At 43.1% G+C, this 15,636-nt stretch overlaps 1 protein-coding gene across 4 annotated transcripts in view; it reads right to left on the minus strand.

Annotated features, from left to right (window-relative positions):
* Nucleotides 1-10,844, minus strand: part of TBC1D8B (TBC1 domain family member 8B) — a 36,886-nt gene extending 26,042 nt beyond the window's left edge. For 3 of the 4 annotated variants that reach the window (XR_008451385.1, XR_008451386.1, XM_054075347.1), the window contains exon 1: nucleotides 10,658-10,844. Coding sequence is in view for 2 of the 4 variants with exons in the window: in XM_054075347.1 (XP_053931322.1) it covers nucleotides 10,658-10,787 (130 nt within the window). In the remaining 2 variants the exon portion in view is untranslated. The remainder of the gene's footprint in view (nucleotides 1-10,657) is intronic. The other variant, XM_054075346.1, reaches the window with a different exon arrangement.
* Nucleotides 10,845-15,636: the final 4,792 nt, after the last annotated feature.

Raw genomic sequence — 15,636 nt, forward strand, 5'->3', positions numbered from 1 at the left:
TTTTTTTGAGATGTCCCCCTTGGAAGCAATACCCATGCAGTGTGGTAAACCAGAGGACAGCCTGAAAAGTAACATGGTTCTTCCCAGCCTGTAACGCACACAAGCCATAACTGAACTAGCTCTTAATTAATCATTCTTCTTGTTCTGTTTTCCAGTCATAGGAAACACCTTTTAGGAGACTGCAATTCCATTATCTCTGATTTTTATAAAAATTCCACCATTTTTTCATGAGAACACCATATCATACTTTCTGTATGTGCAAAAGTGTTGCAGCTCATATCACACTATAGCTAGGAAATGCCTGCCACTCTTCATAGATGACTCCTACATAAAGTATACAACACTAATATTTCACCTTGCCATTGCACACCTAAGTATATTACAGAATATGCATTATTCCCATACAGATTATACACCCAGATACAATGGCCATGTCACCTCCCTGCTACTAAATACTGAAATAGCTCCTATTTAACAGAATTCAGATGAAACATAGTTTCATCAATGAGACATACTTCACCTCTTCATAGCTGGGAGCAAAAAGTTTCTTGATAAAATGAGTATGTATATTAACTTAGTTACAAAAATCATTCTTTCTGCACAGCAATAAAAATATTAGCCCTGATATCTTAAAAGTGTCTTTCAAATCTAACAGTCAGGGAATTCTAGAAGAGGAAGAAAAATCCATATAGAAGAAGCACAAGATTTCATATCCTGATACAAAAGTAAAACTTTTTGTTACAACAAAAACAAAAAATGCACGCAACAATATCTTAAGCTTCCTTCCTGTATTTCCTGCACTTGCCATCCCTCTAGCACAGCCACATAGATGGAAAGTGCAACTGAAGCGGAGCTATCAAAACAATCACAGAAAGCTTTTATTCTTCTACAGAACAACTGCAAAATAAGAGACAAGATTATCCAAAAAAATATGAGAGATGCAATGACATAAGCAGATGTTCGCTCCACAAACCTGCTAAGATCACAGATGCAGGGCATTCCCCAAGAAATTGTTATTAGGGTAGAGAGTTTGTATGCAAAGTTAATGCATCTCTTATAGCATCTCTAAGTACCTTTCCATGTGTAATGGAAAATTATCTTTTACCCGAGGTTTTTAATATTCCGTAGAAGCCCTGGATTTAGATAATTTCAAATTCATCTCTCAAAAGTTATTTCAGAATTCTTAGGTTGGCTTCTAGTACATTTTGTTCCTTCTTTGCATTAACTCCCTCTAAAATTCTGAAAAATAACAATTGTGTGAGAATACAAGGTTGCAAAGCAAGACAAAATGAAGACGTCTAGACAATCATCCTCAGAACATGGTTTTCCTAAGGATACACTTTCAGCATAGAGCCTGTGTGTCTGTCTTACTGTGGCTATTCAAGTTTCAGAATGCTTCTGCTTCTCTTCAAAAAATTGAAAGTGAATAATATTGAAAACCACAAAAAAAAAGTCAAATAACCAGTACATCAATCAAAAATACTATCTTGTCTTGTCTGCAATTCGTAGATTGTAAGTTACCATTGGAAAGTAGAATCTTTTTGTGGTTTCTAGCTGAAGTCAGACATTGAATAGATAACATTTATGCCTGTTTAAAGAGCTTTGGCTTACTGAATGAGTCATAACACTGAGCTGATCTCAAAGTTGGCTTTGCTTCAACAAATGTTTTATTATTTCATTCATAATTCTCCTAATACCATTTTCTATTATGCTAAACAGTACAAGGACATTAGTCACATTTGTAAGGTTGATGCAAGTGCTCAGCTTGAAAGAACGATTACAACAGTGCACTACAAAGCAGCACTCCTCCAAAATGCCATAACGGTTTCCATCTCCTCGGGAGGCCGTTAGATTTTGGACACAAGAAACAGCACCAGGTTAGTTTAAGTCACTTCATCAGTCCCAATAGTCATTACTGCTTTGTCCATGAATGTAGAAAGGTTTGCACTCAAGCTGATAAATACTCAGTACATTATGAACTGATCTCGTGGCTATGGCCACTGGCATAATCATGAGGAATCAGCAGAGTCTCACCTTCTAACCCTAGTACTGAAAGCGCCCTATGAGCTATGAATTTTTTTAATACTGTACTATCAGTCAGTGTTTCCATAACTACAAGCTTTCCCTTTTATTGCTATTTCCCCATGGGAAATCAAGAACTATGTTCACCTAGGCAAGTAAGACCACTGCTGAGCAGTTTGCTTGCACTCTGCTAACTCCATTCACACAACCCTACTGAAGAATGATTCACTTTGAGGGTTGCAGAGGTTTAAAATTCACCCATACGATGACAAGGATATTAATTGTAAAATCAGGGAGCGGATAACAAAAGAAGCAGTAACTGCCCAGCTGAGACACAAGCATCATCTCCATGAAGGAGGCAAGGAGAAAAAGCAGCTCAGGCCATACATGCCAATTCCTTGCTAATGAAATGTGTTACTCTCAAACAAACAACCCGAGGGACAACCAGCAGAAGGTCATCTACTCTCATGCCTGCTCAAAGCCAGACCCCACAGTTTTTCTATTGCAGCTTCCACCCAAATCAGCCTCTTCCCTCACTCAAATAATGGCTTCAGCTGTATACTTGGAAGGTGATGCACATTTACATGGAGAAAGGGCTCTGCTTCTATTAAACATTTTCAGTTTCATAGCTACTTGAATACAAATAGTAGGAAACACCCTAGATACTTAAATAAAATAGTTAAAATGCCCTAGAACATAAAACAAAGGGCAAGGAATCCAGAGTAGCACTGAAATAAGGACATGTTCTCCCTAAAAGTCTCTAAAACACTTTGATAACAAAATATCACCATTAGTTGCAGAGACATGCACCAAAACATGCTGGCAATGAATTTCACTCTCAGTTGTACCAACTTACAGCAATAAAGCAAATATATCACACGAAAATAATTGCCCAGCATTTTGCTATTTGGGGACAAAAGCATTTTGCTCTTCTGCATTTACTGCACCAGGTACATTAGGACAGTACTAACATTTGCTTTTTATTTTGGATTGTTTTCAAACCACAATCTCAAAGATTTTTTCCATGGATTAGCTGTCAGTTACATCATCTTTGCTGCTGACAATCTTCTTTATTTTAAATATCCGGCAACCTGAACACTTCCTAGCCTTTGTCATGCAAGCAGAATAATAGAAGTTCATTTTACCAATGAAGAACCAGAAGCAAAGAAAACATGCTGTTGTCTTATAATAAAAGATTATTCTGAAGCAAAGTTAACACGAGCCTGTTCTCTCCTCTAATGTATAATGTCCTTTGAGGTCAATAATTAATTATAATAAAACTGGATCAGACAGCCTCCTGATTTGCTGCATTACAAGTGTTAAGGGACATAAAATATTTATAAGACTGTAAGAGTTCCTTACAAACACAAATGTTCTATTAGCACAACACTGGCCAGTCCCACTACACTACAGATTCTGAAAAGCATCAGTTCAATGTACAATCGAGTTTTCCCTCTTAGATTATTTACATCATCATAAAAGGAACTGTCTGAAAATACTGTAAAAGCTTTCCCTGAGTGGCAACAGCTGCAGAAAGTGATAATCTGCAGGTACGGTCAGCCTCCTCATTTCAGCAATAGCTGCTCACTTCTACAATCTGAAGAATTCAAAGGCTAATCAGAGTAGAACTAAACGGAAAAAAATAGTGTAAAACAAGTAAGTTTGTGGTAGATAGCCATGGTGGGTTGCCCTTGGCTGGACACTAGGTGTCTGCCAAGTCGCTCTATTACTCCCCTCCTCATCTACAGAGAGGGAGATAAAGGCTTGTGGGTCAAGATAAGGCTCAGTCACCAATTCAGTCACCAAAGTCAGACGCAGGCAAAACAGACTTGACTTTGGGAAGTTAATGCAATGTATTGCCAATCAAATCAGAGCAGGGTAACGAGACATAAAACCAAATCTTGCACCACCTTCCCCCCCAGACTCTTCCCTTCTTCCCGGGCTCAACTTCACATCTGATTTTCTCTACCTCCTCCCCCCAGGCAGCACAGGGGTTACAGTCAGCTCACCACGCCTTGTCTATGCCACTCCTTCCACAAACTGCTCCAATGGGAGCCCTTCCCAAAGGATACAAGTCTTAATAAACTGCTCCAGCACAGGTCCCTTCCATGGGGCACAGTCCCTCTGAACAGTGCGGGTCCTGCAGCAGGGCCACACATCCTGCCAGCAAACCTCCTCCAGTGTGGGGCCTCCATAGGGTCACAGCCTCCTTTGGGCACATCCACTTACTCCAGAATGGGTCCTCCCTGAGCTGCCCGTGGGTATCTGCTCCACCGTGGACCTCTGCGGGCTGCAGGGGCACAGCTTGCCTCGCCAGCATCTGCAGCACAGGCTGCAGGGGAACCTCTGCTCCAGTGCCTGGAGCACCTCCTCTCTCTCCTTCTTCACTGACCTTGGTGTCTGCATGGTTGTTTCTCTCACATGTTCTCACTCCTCTCTCTGGCTGTGGTTGCTGTTGCGAAGCAGTTTTTACCCTTTCTTGAAAACGTTACCCCAGAAGTGCCACCACCATTGGTTATGGAATCAGCTTTGCTCAGCAGCAAGTCCATCTTGGTGCCAGCTGGCATTGGCTCTGTCAGACATGGGGGAAGCTTCTGGCAGCTCCTCATAGAAGCCATCCCTGCAGCCGCCCCCCTACCAAAACCTTGCCACACAAACCCAGTACAAGAACAAAGACCCTCCAATCTGATCAGATATCAGTCATCCTTCGAGACCTAAAGCCATTTACAGGCACTCTCCAAAGCTTTCAGCATACGATTCTCAGGTACACAACGAGACCCCGTAGAATCCTACGTGAACGCTTAACAGTAAAGAAGCCCAGAGCAACCTTAATGGAGGTTTTAAACAGCCATGTCCTGACAACTAAGATTTCTAGGTTTGAATAAGTATAAATGGGAAGGATAAAAACAATGGACTACAAAGGAATCTGGTTTAGTTGGTTTTGTATCATAAAGTCAACCTGTTAATAAATTGTGAATTAAAAAGAAAAGTAAATCTTAAAGGCAAAAATCTAGAAGCAACTGCAAGGAATAAAATCAATAGGCATAGTATGTGAAATACACAGATTTACTACTAAACTGAAATCCACCACATAAGTAAGCAGAGAGAAATACAAGTACCCCAACTACAATTTAAATGGACTATACTTTTAACCATTTTAAAAATATCAGAAGATGCAGGTCCACTGAAACAAAAACTACCAGAGTTACTCTGCAGACACTATCACACTTTTACAAAGGCTTCTCTGGCATAGGATATAATCTCGGGCAAGAAACACACATCCAGAGAGAACTGTTGTCAAATTACAATGCAGAAGACACAAACTGTAAATCCCTACTACAGCAAATATTTACTTACAGAGACAGGATAAAGCTCCATTCCATAACAGCAACAAGTTTTACCAAGCATTTTGGTTCAATTTAAAAAAAAGTGACTGAAGCCTCAGTTTTCACTAGATAAACTAAGATGCAAATACATATCATATAAACCATTAAAAGCCATCGTCTCTGTGTATTTGATTTAAAACACATGAATGCAAACTTGTAAGATCCTTTTTTTTCTGCTCCCTCAAATTAAGCATAGAACTCCCTTTTGTTTAATTTTATTTTCCAAATGAAATTAATCTCCTGACTAAAAAATGTCAGCTTGATGGGGTGAGATGCCGATGTTCTTAGGCAATCAAGATGTACAACAGGTTTGTTTAAGCCTTCAGTGAAAAAAAGATTTCATCTCCATTTACAGTAATTCAAGTACATTACGACCAGTGATTATGACCCAGGTAAGATAATGGTAACTCATCAAACTAAGGTGTGTATCCAAGCTCTAGGGTGGTAATCCATCCTGCCTATCTGTGGCAATAATCATATCATCCTTGAAAGAAGAGAAAACTAAAAGCACAACTCTGAAAAAGGGTAAGCATTAGTCTCCTTGGTGGGTATGAGGAAAGCATAACAATAACCACAGCTCCTCCTCATCTTTGCTTCTGTACACCTAAAATGCTGTATTACATGGATTAGGAAGCCTGTGCTGGTCTTTTTCCTACTTGTCATCCTTAAATGTAAATATGCTTCTTAACAGAGAGCTGTTGTTTGACTCACAAATATCTGCACTGCAAAATACCTTTGTTAGAGCTGCTGAAAAAAATACGCGGCGGCAATCATTTCAGATCTTTATTAACCAGCAACTTTTCCTTTTGATTCCTGTCATAGCTGCGGACTTGCAGCAAGGAAGCCACACGAAAAGCTTAGTGTGCTAAAACACCAGTAGGTAGAAATTATTTCTGCCACTTATTCTATTACTATACATTTAGTTATGTCACAGCACAGAGCTTTAAGTTTTGAAAAGCTAGCATTCCTTTGCTGCATACTGAGTCTAACTACAGCGTGAGTTTCCTCTCCCGTCCTGCAGTTCCTACCAAAATTAAGTTAAGTTTGTACAAAAATCACTGAGTACTTTTTTAATTGGTGCACTACAAAATTCTGAGACAACATCCTTACCATTGACATCCACTACTTGATAACACTTTAACATTATAACTTTTGATGGATACCAGGTAAGGAAAAATTCTGCAGAGCACACAATCAAGCCTGTCTCTCCTTCCTCCAGACACCTACGGCTGCAAGTTAGCAATGACACAGACAGCAAGCTACGTCTTTTAAAAAGCAGGAATACCGCCAAGGGCCTTCTACAGATTCAGGATGACCATAACTGCCACAGGAAATACAGAACTTAAGAGTCAGAATTTTTCCCCTACCTTTCCAAGCACAGCACATACAACCAGTAGGGAAGACTAGTTCCAACCATGTGTTTCATTGATAGTTTTTCTCCTCTTGCAGTTGCATTTTGCTTAAATTTCTCAAGCAGAAAGAGACAAACTTAAACAATGGAAGAAGAAATGAAATAACTTGTTCATTCACATTTCAGTGAATACAGCATACATAGTAGAACTACTCCAAGAATGGTGATGTTGATCAGAGTGCCGGAGCACCTCCAATACAAGGGCAGGCTAAGAGAGTTGGAATTGTTCAGCCTAGAGAAGAGAAGGCTCTGAGGAGACCTTATAGCAGCCCTACAGTACTGCAAAGGGGCCCACAGGAAAGCTGGGGAGGGGCTCAAGGAGTGCAGGGATAGCTCAAGTGGTAATGGTTTTAAGCTGAAAGAGGGGAGATTTAGATTAGATACTGGGAAGAAATGTTTTCCTGTGAGGGTGGTAGGGGCCTGGAACAGGCTGCCCAGAGCAGTTGTGGACCCTCCATTCCTGGAGTTGTTCAAGGCCAGGTTGGATGAGGCTTTGAGCAACCTGATACAGTGGAAGGTGTCCCTGCCCATGTTCCAGGGCATTGGAACTAGATGATCTTTCAGGTCCCTTCCAACACAAACCATTCTATGATCCTATGAATATCTATCTCCTAATTAAGGTCCTGTCTAAACTATTACCAAAGCAACACCTTTGTGATCAACATACTGTATTAATCTTACCAGACCCTGGTTATGGCACATGTACTCACAACATAGGTTTTGTGTCATCATCACTGTGCTTCAGCACATGGGCCATTCTTCCTAATTACCTTCTTACCAATACACTCTAGAAAACCTGAGTAGCTTTCCTGCAGGAGCTCTGCAGGAGACAGAGCAACCAGAGGTCATGGTCACACTGCTGCATGGTCAGACATACAGCAGCACGATTTGGGACAGGCTCTTGTGTGCTGAATTACCAGGAAGTAGAACCAGTCAAACAGGTTACAGTATCTGTATCCTTAGGTGAGGTCTAAGAAAGGAGAGAGAACAAAATATAAAGCTAAGCAAGCAGAGCCAAGGCTAAGCAAATCCAGGTCAAGGTATTCCTGTCCATTATTTTCACACACCTGCCAACTCAGAACTATGTTGTGTGAGGACACAGGCCATGAGAGCTAACTGTATCACCTCCAGTCTACAAATTGGTCCTGCTGTAACAGTCATTCCAGAAGAGTCATAGAAACAAATCCAGCAGCAGACACCTTTTAAAACCTAGGACAGCACCAGAATTTCCAGTCTTCCTTCACGTAAGTGTCTCTGCTGTCATCCGCCTTTTTTCTCTTGGTCTGTACCTCCTCCCGCTATTGGCTGCTTCCTCAAAACTCCCATCTCCCCTCCTTAAAGTCTGTCTTACCAAGTGTACTCCTGTATTCTTGGGAATCCTTTGCTACTACCTCCTCCGCTAGTACCCATCACAGCTATTCAAACCCTGCAACCTTGTTCCTCTTTCTTCTCATTACTGTCTCCATGCTTCGCTCCTCTTCCTTCCTTTAGTCTTGCACTGCTGCCTTTCTCCCTCACTCATAACTCCCCAGTCTCTCAGTGCTGCCGGTCACCTCTAGCCTTTTCTCACCAGATGAAAAATGCTGCTCAGGAGAAACAGATTTTACTTGGCACACTTGCAATGACCTCATAAGATAATGGCTGCTCTTTCTAAAGTAAAAGTTAGTTTTCTTCATAGCAACATAAAATTAAAATCAGGTGTAGCACATTATGCTAGCTTATACCCAGAAGGTTAGAATATTTCCAGACCTGCAAACACAAATTTCTTCCAATTTTCTTGTTAATCTTCCATAATTACAATTTTAATTCAATAACGTCTCACTGTCTTTGTTTCTGTCAAGTGAAAGACATAACTTGAACATTATGAGAAAAGCTACAAAAATGAAAAGTGCAATGCTACATAAAAGAGCCTACTACAGGAACTATCCCATTCAAGTGGTTTTCGACACTCTCAAATGCCATCAAGGACAGAAGACCAGTGATAGAAGCCTCACCTTCAACAAAACAGAAGGGCAGTAGGCAGTCCCAGCTGCCTGTCCAGCCATAAGCCTATGAAGATATTTTTAAATGAACATCTAATTCTAGTTCTTACCGTTTCACTTCAGCCACAGTTCTTAAATGAATTTTATGACACAGAAAGACAACCTTCATACGAACTCACCTTCCTTGGCTTCCAAAGACATCAAGGCAGAGAACAGCCCATCTAGCCTGATGACATGACTTCAAAGGCTGAAAAAGATCGCCCTTGGTTCCAAGTCAAAGCCAAACATTATCTATTTATCTATAATATTATGATGAGCCTAGGAGAGAACTCGGGATTTTATGATGATTTCTTTTTATACTTCCCTTGTTCCCTGCAAGTAGTTCTGATGCAAATGAAGAACACCCCACTTCCAACTAAGAGGGCTACTTCTACATCTGAAATTCACCAGCCAGAAGTTTGGACTTTGTGTTTTCATCCAGCAAAATAAATACATGTTTCAACTACACAATTACGGCTCATGTTTCATACAGCTTGCTTTATAATGACACAATTGGACAACCCCTAAAAAACTCAGAGAGATGCAACTCATGCAAAACACGCATGAACGATATCCCACACAGGAAGAGCTTCATTGTGCTTCCCTGTAGCATTTCTCCTTGACGAGGGCAATAAGATACCAGACTATGAAGGAGTCAGTTCTAGTCTGAACAGCTACCACCACCACAGAGGTCTCGGTGGTAGCTGGGGTCCCTGCAGTGCATAATGACACAAAGAGATAAGAATTAAAAATAGAAACTCAGTTCCATAGCTCAAGGTTCTTTTGAGGCAAAGTTTATTACATGCTGGTCAATGCCCTGTCACTTTCCTGACCCATCCCTCCTGACAAGCTCCAACAAATCACACGCTTGTTTTTAAAATAACAATGCCTGAGTAGGAGCTCATTTCAAGAGCCCGCAGACGCATGCAGGAAAAGGGATTTGGAAATGAGCATCCTGCCACAGCGAGACAAATCTGTCATTTCTTCTGATGTCTCCTCTTCCACCAAGCTGCAAATTTAACTCTGACAGGGTGTCTGCTGGAGCTGCCAAGCCGGTACCATGGGCTGGGTTAGGCTGACCTCAGCTCTACCTACAGCCCAGGGTGGACGGGCTCTTTTGCACCAGGGGTACCCAGAGGTGCCACAAACTTCATCACACCTTTTCCCAGAGGGACGTGCTTTGAAATGACTCTCTCATGCAAGGAAAAAAGGAAGAAAAAAAGAGGGTGTAAAGAACCATATAAGAAACACCATGAAGGTCAAGGGCTCCAAAGCTCAGGCAGGTCATAGAATCATAGAATAGTTTGGGTTGGAAGAGACCTGAAAGTTCCTCCAGTTCCAACCCCCCTGCCATGGGCAGGGACATCCCACTGGCTCAGGCTGCCCAAGGCCCCATCCAACCTGGCCTTGAACACCTCCAGGGATGGGGCAGCCACAGCTTCCCTGGGCAACCTGTGCCAGTGCCTCACCACTATCATAGTGAAGAAATTCCTCCTTATGTCCAGTCTAAATCTTCTCCTCTCCAGTTTATACCCATTCCCCCTCACCCTACCACTACAAGCCTTTGTGAACAGTCCTTCAACTTTCTTGTAGCCCCTTCACGTACTGGAAGGTCGCTGTAAGGTCTCCTCTGAGCCTTCTCTCCTCCAGGGTGAACCACCCCGACTCTCTCAGCCTGTCCTCATAGGGAAGATGCTCCAGCCCTCGTACCACCCTTGTAGCCTCCTCTGGACGCGTTCCAACAGTACCCCGTCTCCCCGCTGCCCCTCCGGAGGGGGGTCCCGGCCCAACAGCACCCTGCCCCTGCCCGGCAGTACCTGCCAGCCCGCCGCCGCCCGCCTCGCCGTAGCCCCGCCGCCGCTGCAGCACGAAGTACTGGTTGGAGCGCTCCTGCACCCATAGCTTGAGGGCATTTTTGAGCAGCACCTCCTCGGGCTTCAGCCACATCGCGCCGCTCCCCCTCACTCCCCGCCGCCGCCGCCCATGCCCGCCGCGCCGCCCGCTCCCACGTACACAGCCCAGCTGCCAAGCACCGCCGCCGCGCCCCTGCCCCGGGAGTTGTAGTCCCCGCGGCGGGCTGGCCAGCACAGCGCCGCTGCCTCGGAAATACAACTCCCGACGGGCAGGAGAGGGGGGCGGAGGTGCTGCCCCGGGGCATGCTGGGAGTTGTAGTCCTGGCGGCGGGCTGGTGGGCTCAGCCACGCTGCCTCGGAACTACAGCTCCCTCCGGGCCCTGCGGCAGCGGCCCGCTGGCTGGCAAGGGACGCTGAGGGGGGACGGGGAGAGCCCGCTAATAGTCTTTAAGGGCGCGTGCCCTGAGGAGGGGCGACGCTCCCTCTGTCCCACACGCTCGGGGACAGTCTGTTCCTCCCGCTCCCAGGAGGGATTCAGCCTGCCCCAAAATGCCTCCATAAACGGAATGGAGGCTGTTTTGTCCTCCCCGCCACTAAGAAGCCCCATTGTCAGATTTGGTTAAATGTTATTCGGTTTTCAGCCCAGAAGATTAGTACAAAAAGTGGTTACTGTTACAAAAAGTGGAATATCTTTGGTTTAAGATGAAGTGGATTTTAATCTAAGTAATTGTGCTCCTTGAAAGTTAGACAGAATGCCCCTCTGATGGGATGTTTTCTTTAAAACAGTGTTTTTCCACTGCTCGTTCTTTGGAGATAACAACGCTTTGTGCTCAGTCTGATCCGCGCTGAACAGATTCTCTCCTGTGATCCCCTCTGCAGTCTCTCCCCATCTCACACGCAAGGTCAGGCAGAGCTGGAGCCCGCTCCAAGCTAGCAAGGGGTTTGACTGTTGTCAAGTTCATAATAACATTAAAATCAGAGCTTGGAAAGCAATAGAATGTGCATAGGATTTCTGGGAAGATTTATCCATATGCCTGTACGGAGGAAATCCATTCTGTCCCAGCTCCTGTCTGTCTGCACACACCAATGGAGATCACCACCTCTCGCTGCCCAGACCTGAGAAAGGATGCTCGCTTTCTAAAACTCCAAAGTGAGTCTTAGAGAGTTTTATTTGCAGCATTTTCAGTATCAAGACAGATGTCACCAAGGCTTTGGCTTTTACATTTGTTCTCCTGTCAGCACTAACCCTTACACTGCCGCAGGAGACTGGGGTGCAAAGAAAAGCACAGGAGAAACCTGCCACACCAGGAAGGGAGCACGACCATCACCTCCACTCACCACACGTCCGCTCACCAGTCTCAGGTCACATTGGGAGCGGAGGAGCAGCCCCACCAGCTGCAGAAGCAGACATACAGTCAAGGTTGCCTATTTACTTTTCATGTTATAAAAAGACAGTCTGCCTCATTCCTTATGTCACTCAACATGATTCAGTGCTAATTTAGAATAGACGTTGTGGGTGCCTTAACAGAAGCTTCACTTGTGGTTTACAGCGTTTTCATGATCTGTCTGCATGACCTTCGTCATGGAATGATTTGGTTTGAAAGGGACCATAAAGATCATCCAGTTACAACTCCCACCTTCCACTGGATCAGGCTTCATCCAACCTGGCCTTAAACACTTCCAAGGATGGGGCATCCACAACTTCTTAATGTTGTCAATGACTAGCTCTTCAGAGTTTTTGCAGGCTTTCACCAATTGTTCTGCACTAGAATGAATCAATCCATCCTGTTAAGGAACAAGACAGTGGCTTTCATACTCATAGGGAAGGCATTTGAATATCTGCTCTTACTACCCTCTTCTGTTGATGTCTCCTGGTTTAAAGAGCAGTTCTGTCATTGACAGGTTTAAAAAAAATCGTGTGCCAGAATTATTCCGCCATACGTACCTGACAGCCAAGGATTTTCCAAAGCTGTGGGATGACCTTGAGGCTTGATTTCTAAGAGCACTGGTCAGCATAGCGTAACTCCTAGCTCTCCTTGAAGTCATGATCACAGCCACCCAGCTGCTCAGTCCACCCGCTACCGAGCCCCTGCTCTTTGTTTATTTTCTAGTCTCTTCACTATATCCCAAAGAGCCACAAATCCCACTGCCCCCCCCCCCCAAGGCCTTACATTTGATAGCACTCTGCTTCTGAAACGGTATCTTTTAGTGCTAACCAAAAACACAAACAAAAAACCTTGCAGGAATGGAAGACCCACTGCCTCCTCCGCTCCAGGTTGCTGGAGTTACCATCTTTCCTTACCTCCATGCAAGTTTCACTCCCGGTCCTTACTCCTGTCCTGACACAAATCTGTCATTCAGTACAAATGGAGCAAGTAGGACATTCACATTTCCCAGAAACCTCAGTTTGCTGTCCTTTTGGATCCTCCCCTTAGCACTCTCTTTCCAGCATAACTGACCTTCCTAAGATTTTCCAGGGGAACATTTTATTGATTGTGCGTCATATGAAAAATTCAGCACACAGTTGTTTAAACTCAGCCTCTACTTTGAGCTCTTTCTAAAAAAAAATCATGCACATCATGCACTAACTGTAAGTTGCAAACTTGGCGCTTTTGCTTTATCCTGTCTTCCTTTCATCCCTTTCAACTGTTCCAAATGTACTTCACCACCAGAAATGCTTCTGCCAGCACTGGTCTGTTTGTAAGCACAGGCACAGCAAGACTCTCCCATCCAGTTCCAGCTGACTAAGGAACCGCCTACACAAAGACACAAGGGTTAAAGCAGAACCATGTGTTCAATCACTTTTAACTTATGAGAAAGCTTCAAAGCTGAATCAATTGCACCGATATGAGATTTTTTTTCCTTTTCTTCCACTCACTCATTGCACCATAGCTAGAGAAGCTGCAGTATTAAAAGGTTTTACCTTTGGGACTGAACATAGATTTATCTAATACTACTGTTTTTTTACCTGTTTTCATAGTACAGTAGGGAGCAACAAGTTTCTGGTGCTTTACTTCTACTAGAAAGGAAAAATTAGTTAAAAGTCATTAGCCAGCATGTGGTAACTAACACAGATAAAACATTAATGAGACAATGCAAATGACTCCTAGATACACTAGCACATGGCTCTTCAAGAGGCCGTTTCTTCCATCCCCTCACTTGAAGTGACTGAGAGTAACAGCCATTAGCAGGTTCCTGGAGATTTACCAGCTGAACTGATGGAATGATTCCTGCATGGATGTTGCTCTTCTAAGAGCATTCCCAGAGAGAGTGTTTACCATTTAATTTTCCCCAATTAGCCAGCCCTTGGGTAGGAAATAATTCCTAAGGATCTAACACAAGTCTTCTAATTCTGATGCTAATTGTAAAGAGAGATGGCCTTGGCATTTCCACCCCAGAGCTTGGCTTTTGGCATCTCACTCATGCTGCATGTCAGGACATACGTTGTATTCTTATGTAAGATTCAAACACTGTTAATTGGATAAAAATTCAACAGTAAAAGGCTACTGCTTAGAAAATGTCTGCTTTGTTTTCTTCTCCCTGGTTCAAGGTCTTGAATGTCTTTCTGTTTCTTCCAATTCCCTCAGGCACTGGAGTCTTAACCAAATACCGTTAAGATGCAGAGTGCCCTTCTATTAGCTTGGAGGAATTTATTTATAGGCATTTAAGTTCTTTCTTAATCAGTGCACAATCATTCTACAGTCTAATCAATCATTCTACAGTCTAATCAATGCATTCTACAGCAGCAGAGATCTGTTTAGTGACACAGAATTTTTCTTTCACCGTATTAAAGATCTCCTAGAAATGGTAAATTACTTCCCTCTAGTAACCATAGCCAAGATTATATAAATAGATAAATAGCTATATAAATAAATCTTGGCTTCAGTTTGTGCAAACAACAGTTGAACAATCAATGCAGAGAATTATGTAGTTAACGCACAGTGGATGAATATTGCACTTTGGTTTCCATTTTCCCTTAGAGCCAAAATTAAATTGTCAAAGCCAGTAGGTTTTTTTTTCATCTATTCCCAAATGCCAGTTATTACCACCCCTGTGGGAGTGGAATTCTATTCAAATCTGCACAGGGAAAACATCAGTCTAAACCTGTGTGGAAAGGCAGGGCTACCTGCTGTGCTGGTGTGTGTTAAACTCAGAAGGAGATTACATTAAACCACACAGCTAAGGTAGATGTGTATATTTATTATATCCAACTTTTAGGTCATTTCACAAGTGCAGATCTTTCCATTCAGAGACTGAGATGGACTAAGTTTCTCCATTTTATGGGAAGAGTCCAACTCTTTTGACTCAAACTGCTTTTACATGTTTGCAGTCTTTCATCACACGTCCTGCTTTGCCCTTAAGAAAAATCTCAGCTATAACTACATGTCTACAGGGACACCTGAACATTTTCCTCAGAAAGCTGCATTATTTTAGTTTGGGATTTAAAATATAGGCCCACTGCTATATAGCCTGGTTTACATGAAAGCACAGCAATCCAGCACCAAGTGACAAGGCTTTCTCTCCTGCAGGAATAAGAAGTCTTTCCCAGCCACCCTTGAGAGCATCCAAGCATTTGGGTGAAGTGTCTACATCAGAGCTTTCTTGGGGAGAGATTACTGACAGCACTAAGTAAGCACTTGGAGAGGATGCTGGAGCCTCTTCTGCTTTCTCTTTGGGGGCACAACAATTGACATCTGCATGACTCAATAGGAATATTAAGACAGTCGAGGCAAATGTTTTAGGAATCATTACCACCTGTGAGACATAGTTTCCAGCATCTTACGTGCAAAAATTAGTGCATATAGAGCAAAACCTAAAAGTATTGCACAATAACAGCAAGCTCACATTGCATTTCAGGAAGAACCCTGTCCCCGGGTACATTCCTCTTTGCCTCCTGCTCAGAGGCAAGAGTTTACCATGCCATGGTGCATAGAGCTCTGTAA

Source organism: Cuculus canorus, chromosome 10, assembly GCF_017976375.1.
Source record: "Cuculus canorus isolate bCucCan1 chromosome 10, bCucCan1.pri, whole genome shotgun sequence".
NCBI classification, from domain to species: domain Eukaryota; kingdom Metazoa; phylum Chordata; class Aves; order Cuculiformes; family Cuculidae; genus Cuculus; species Cuculus canorus.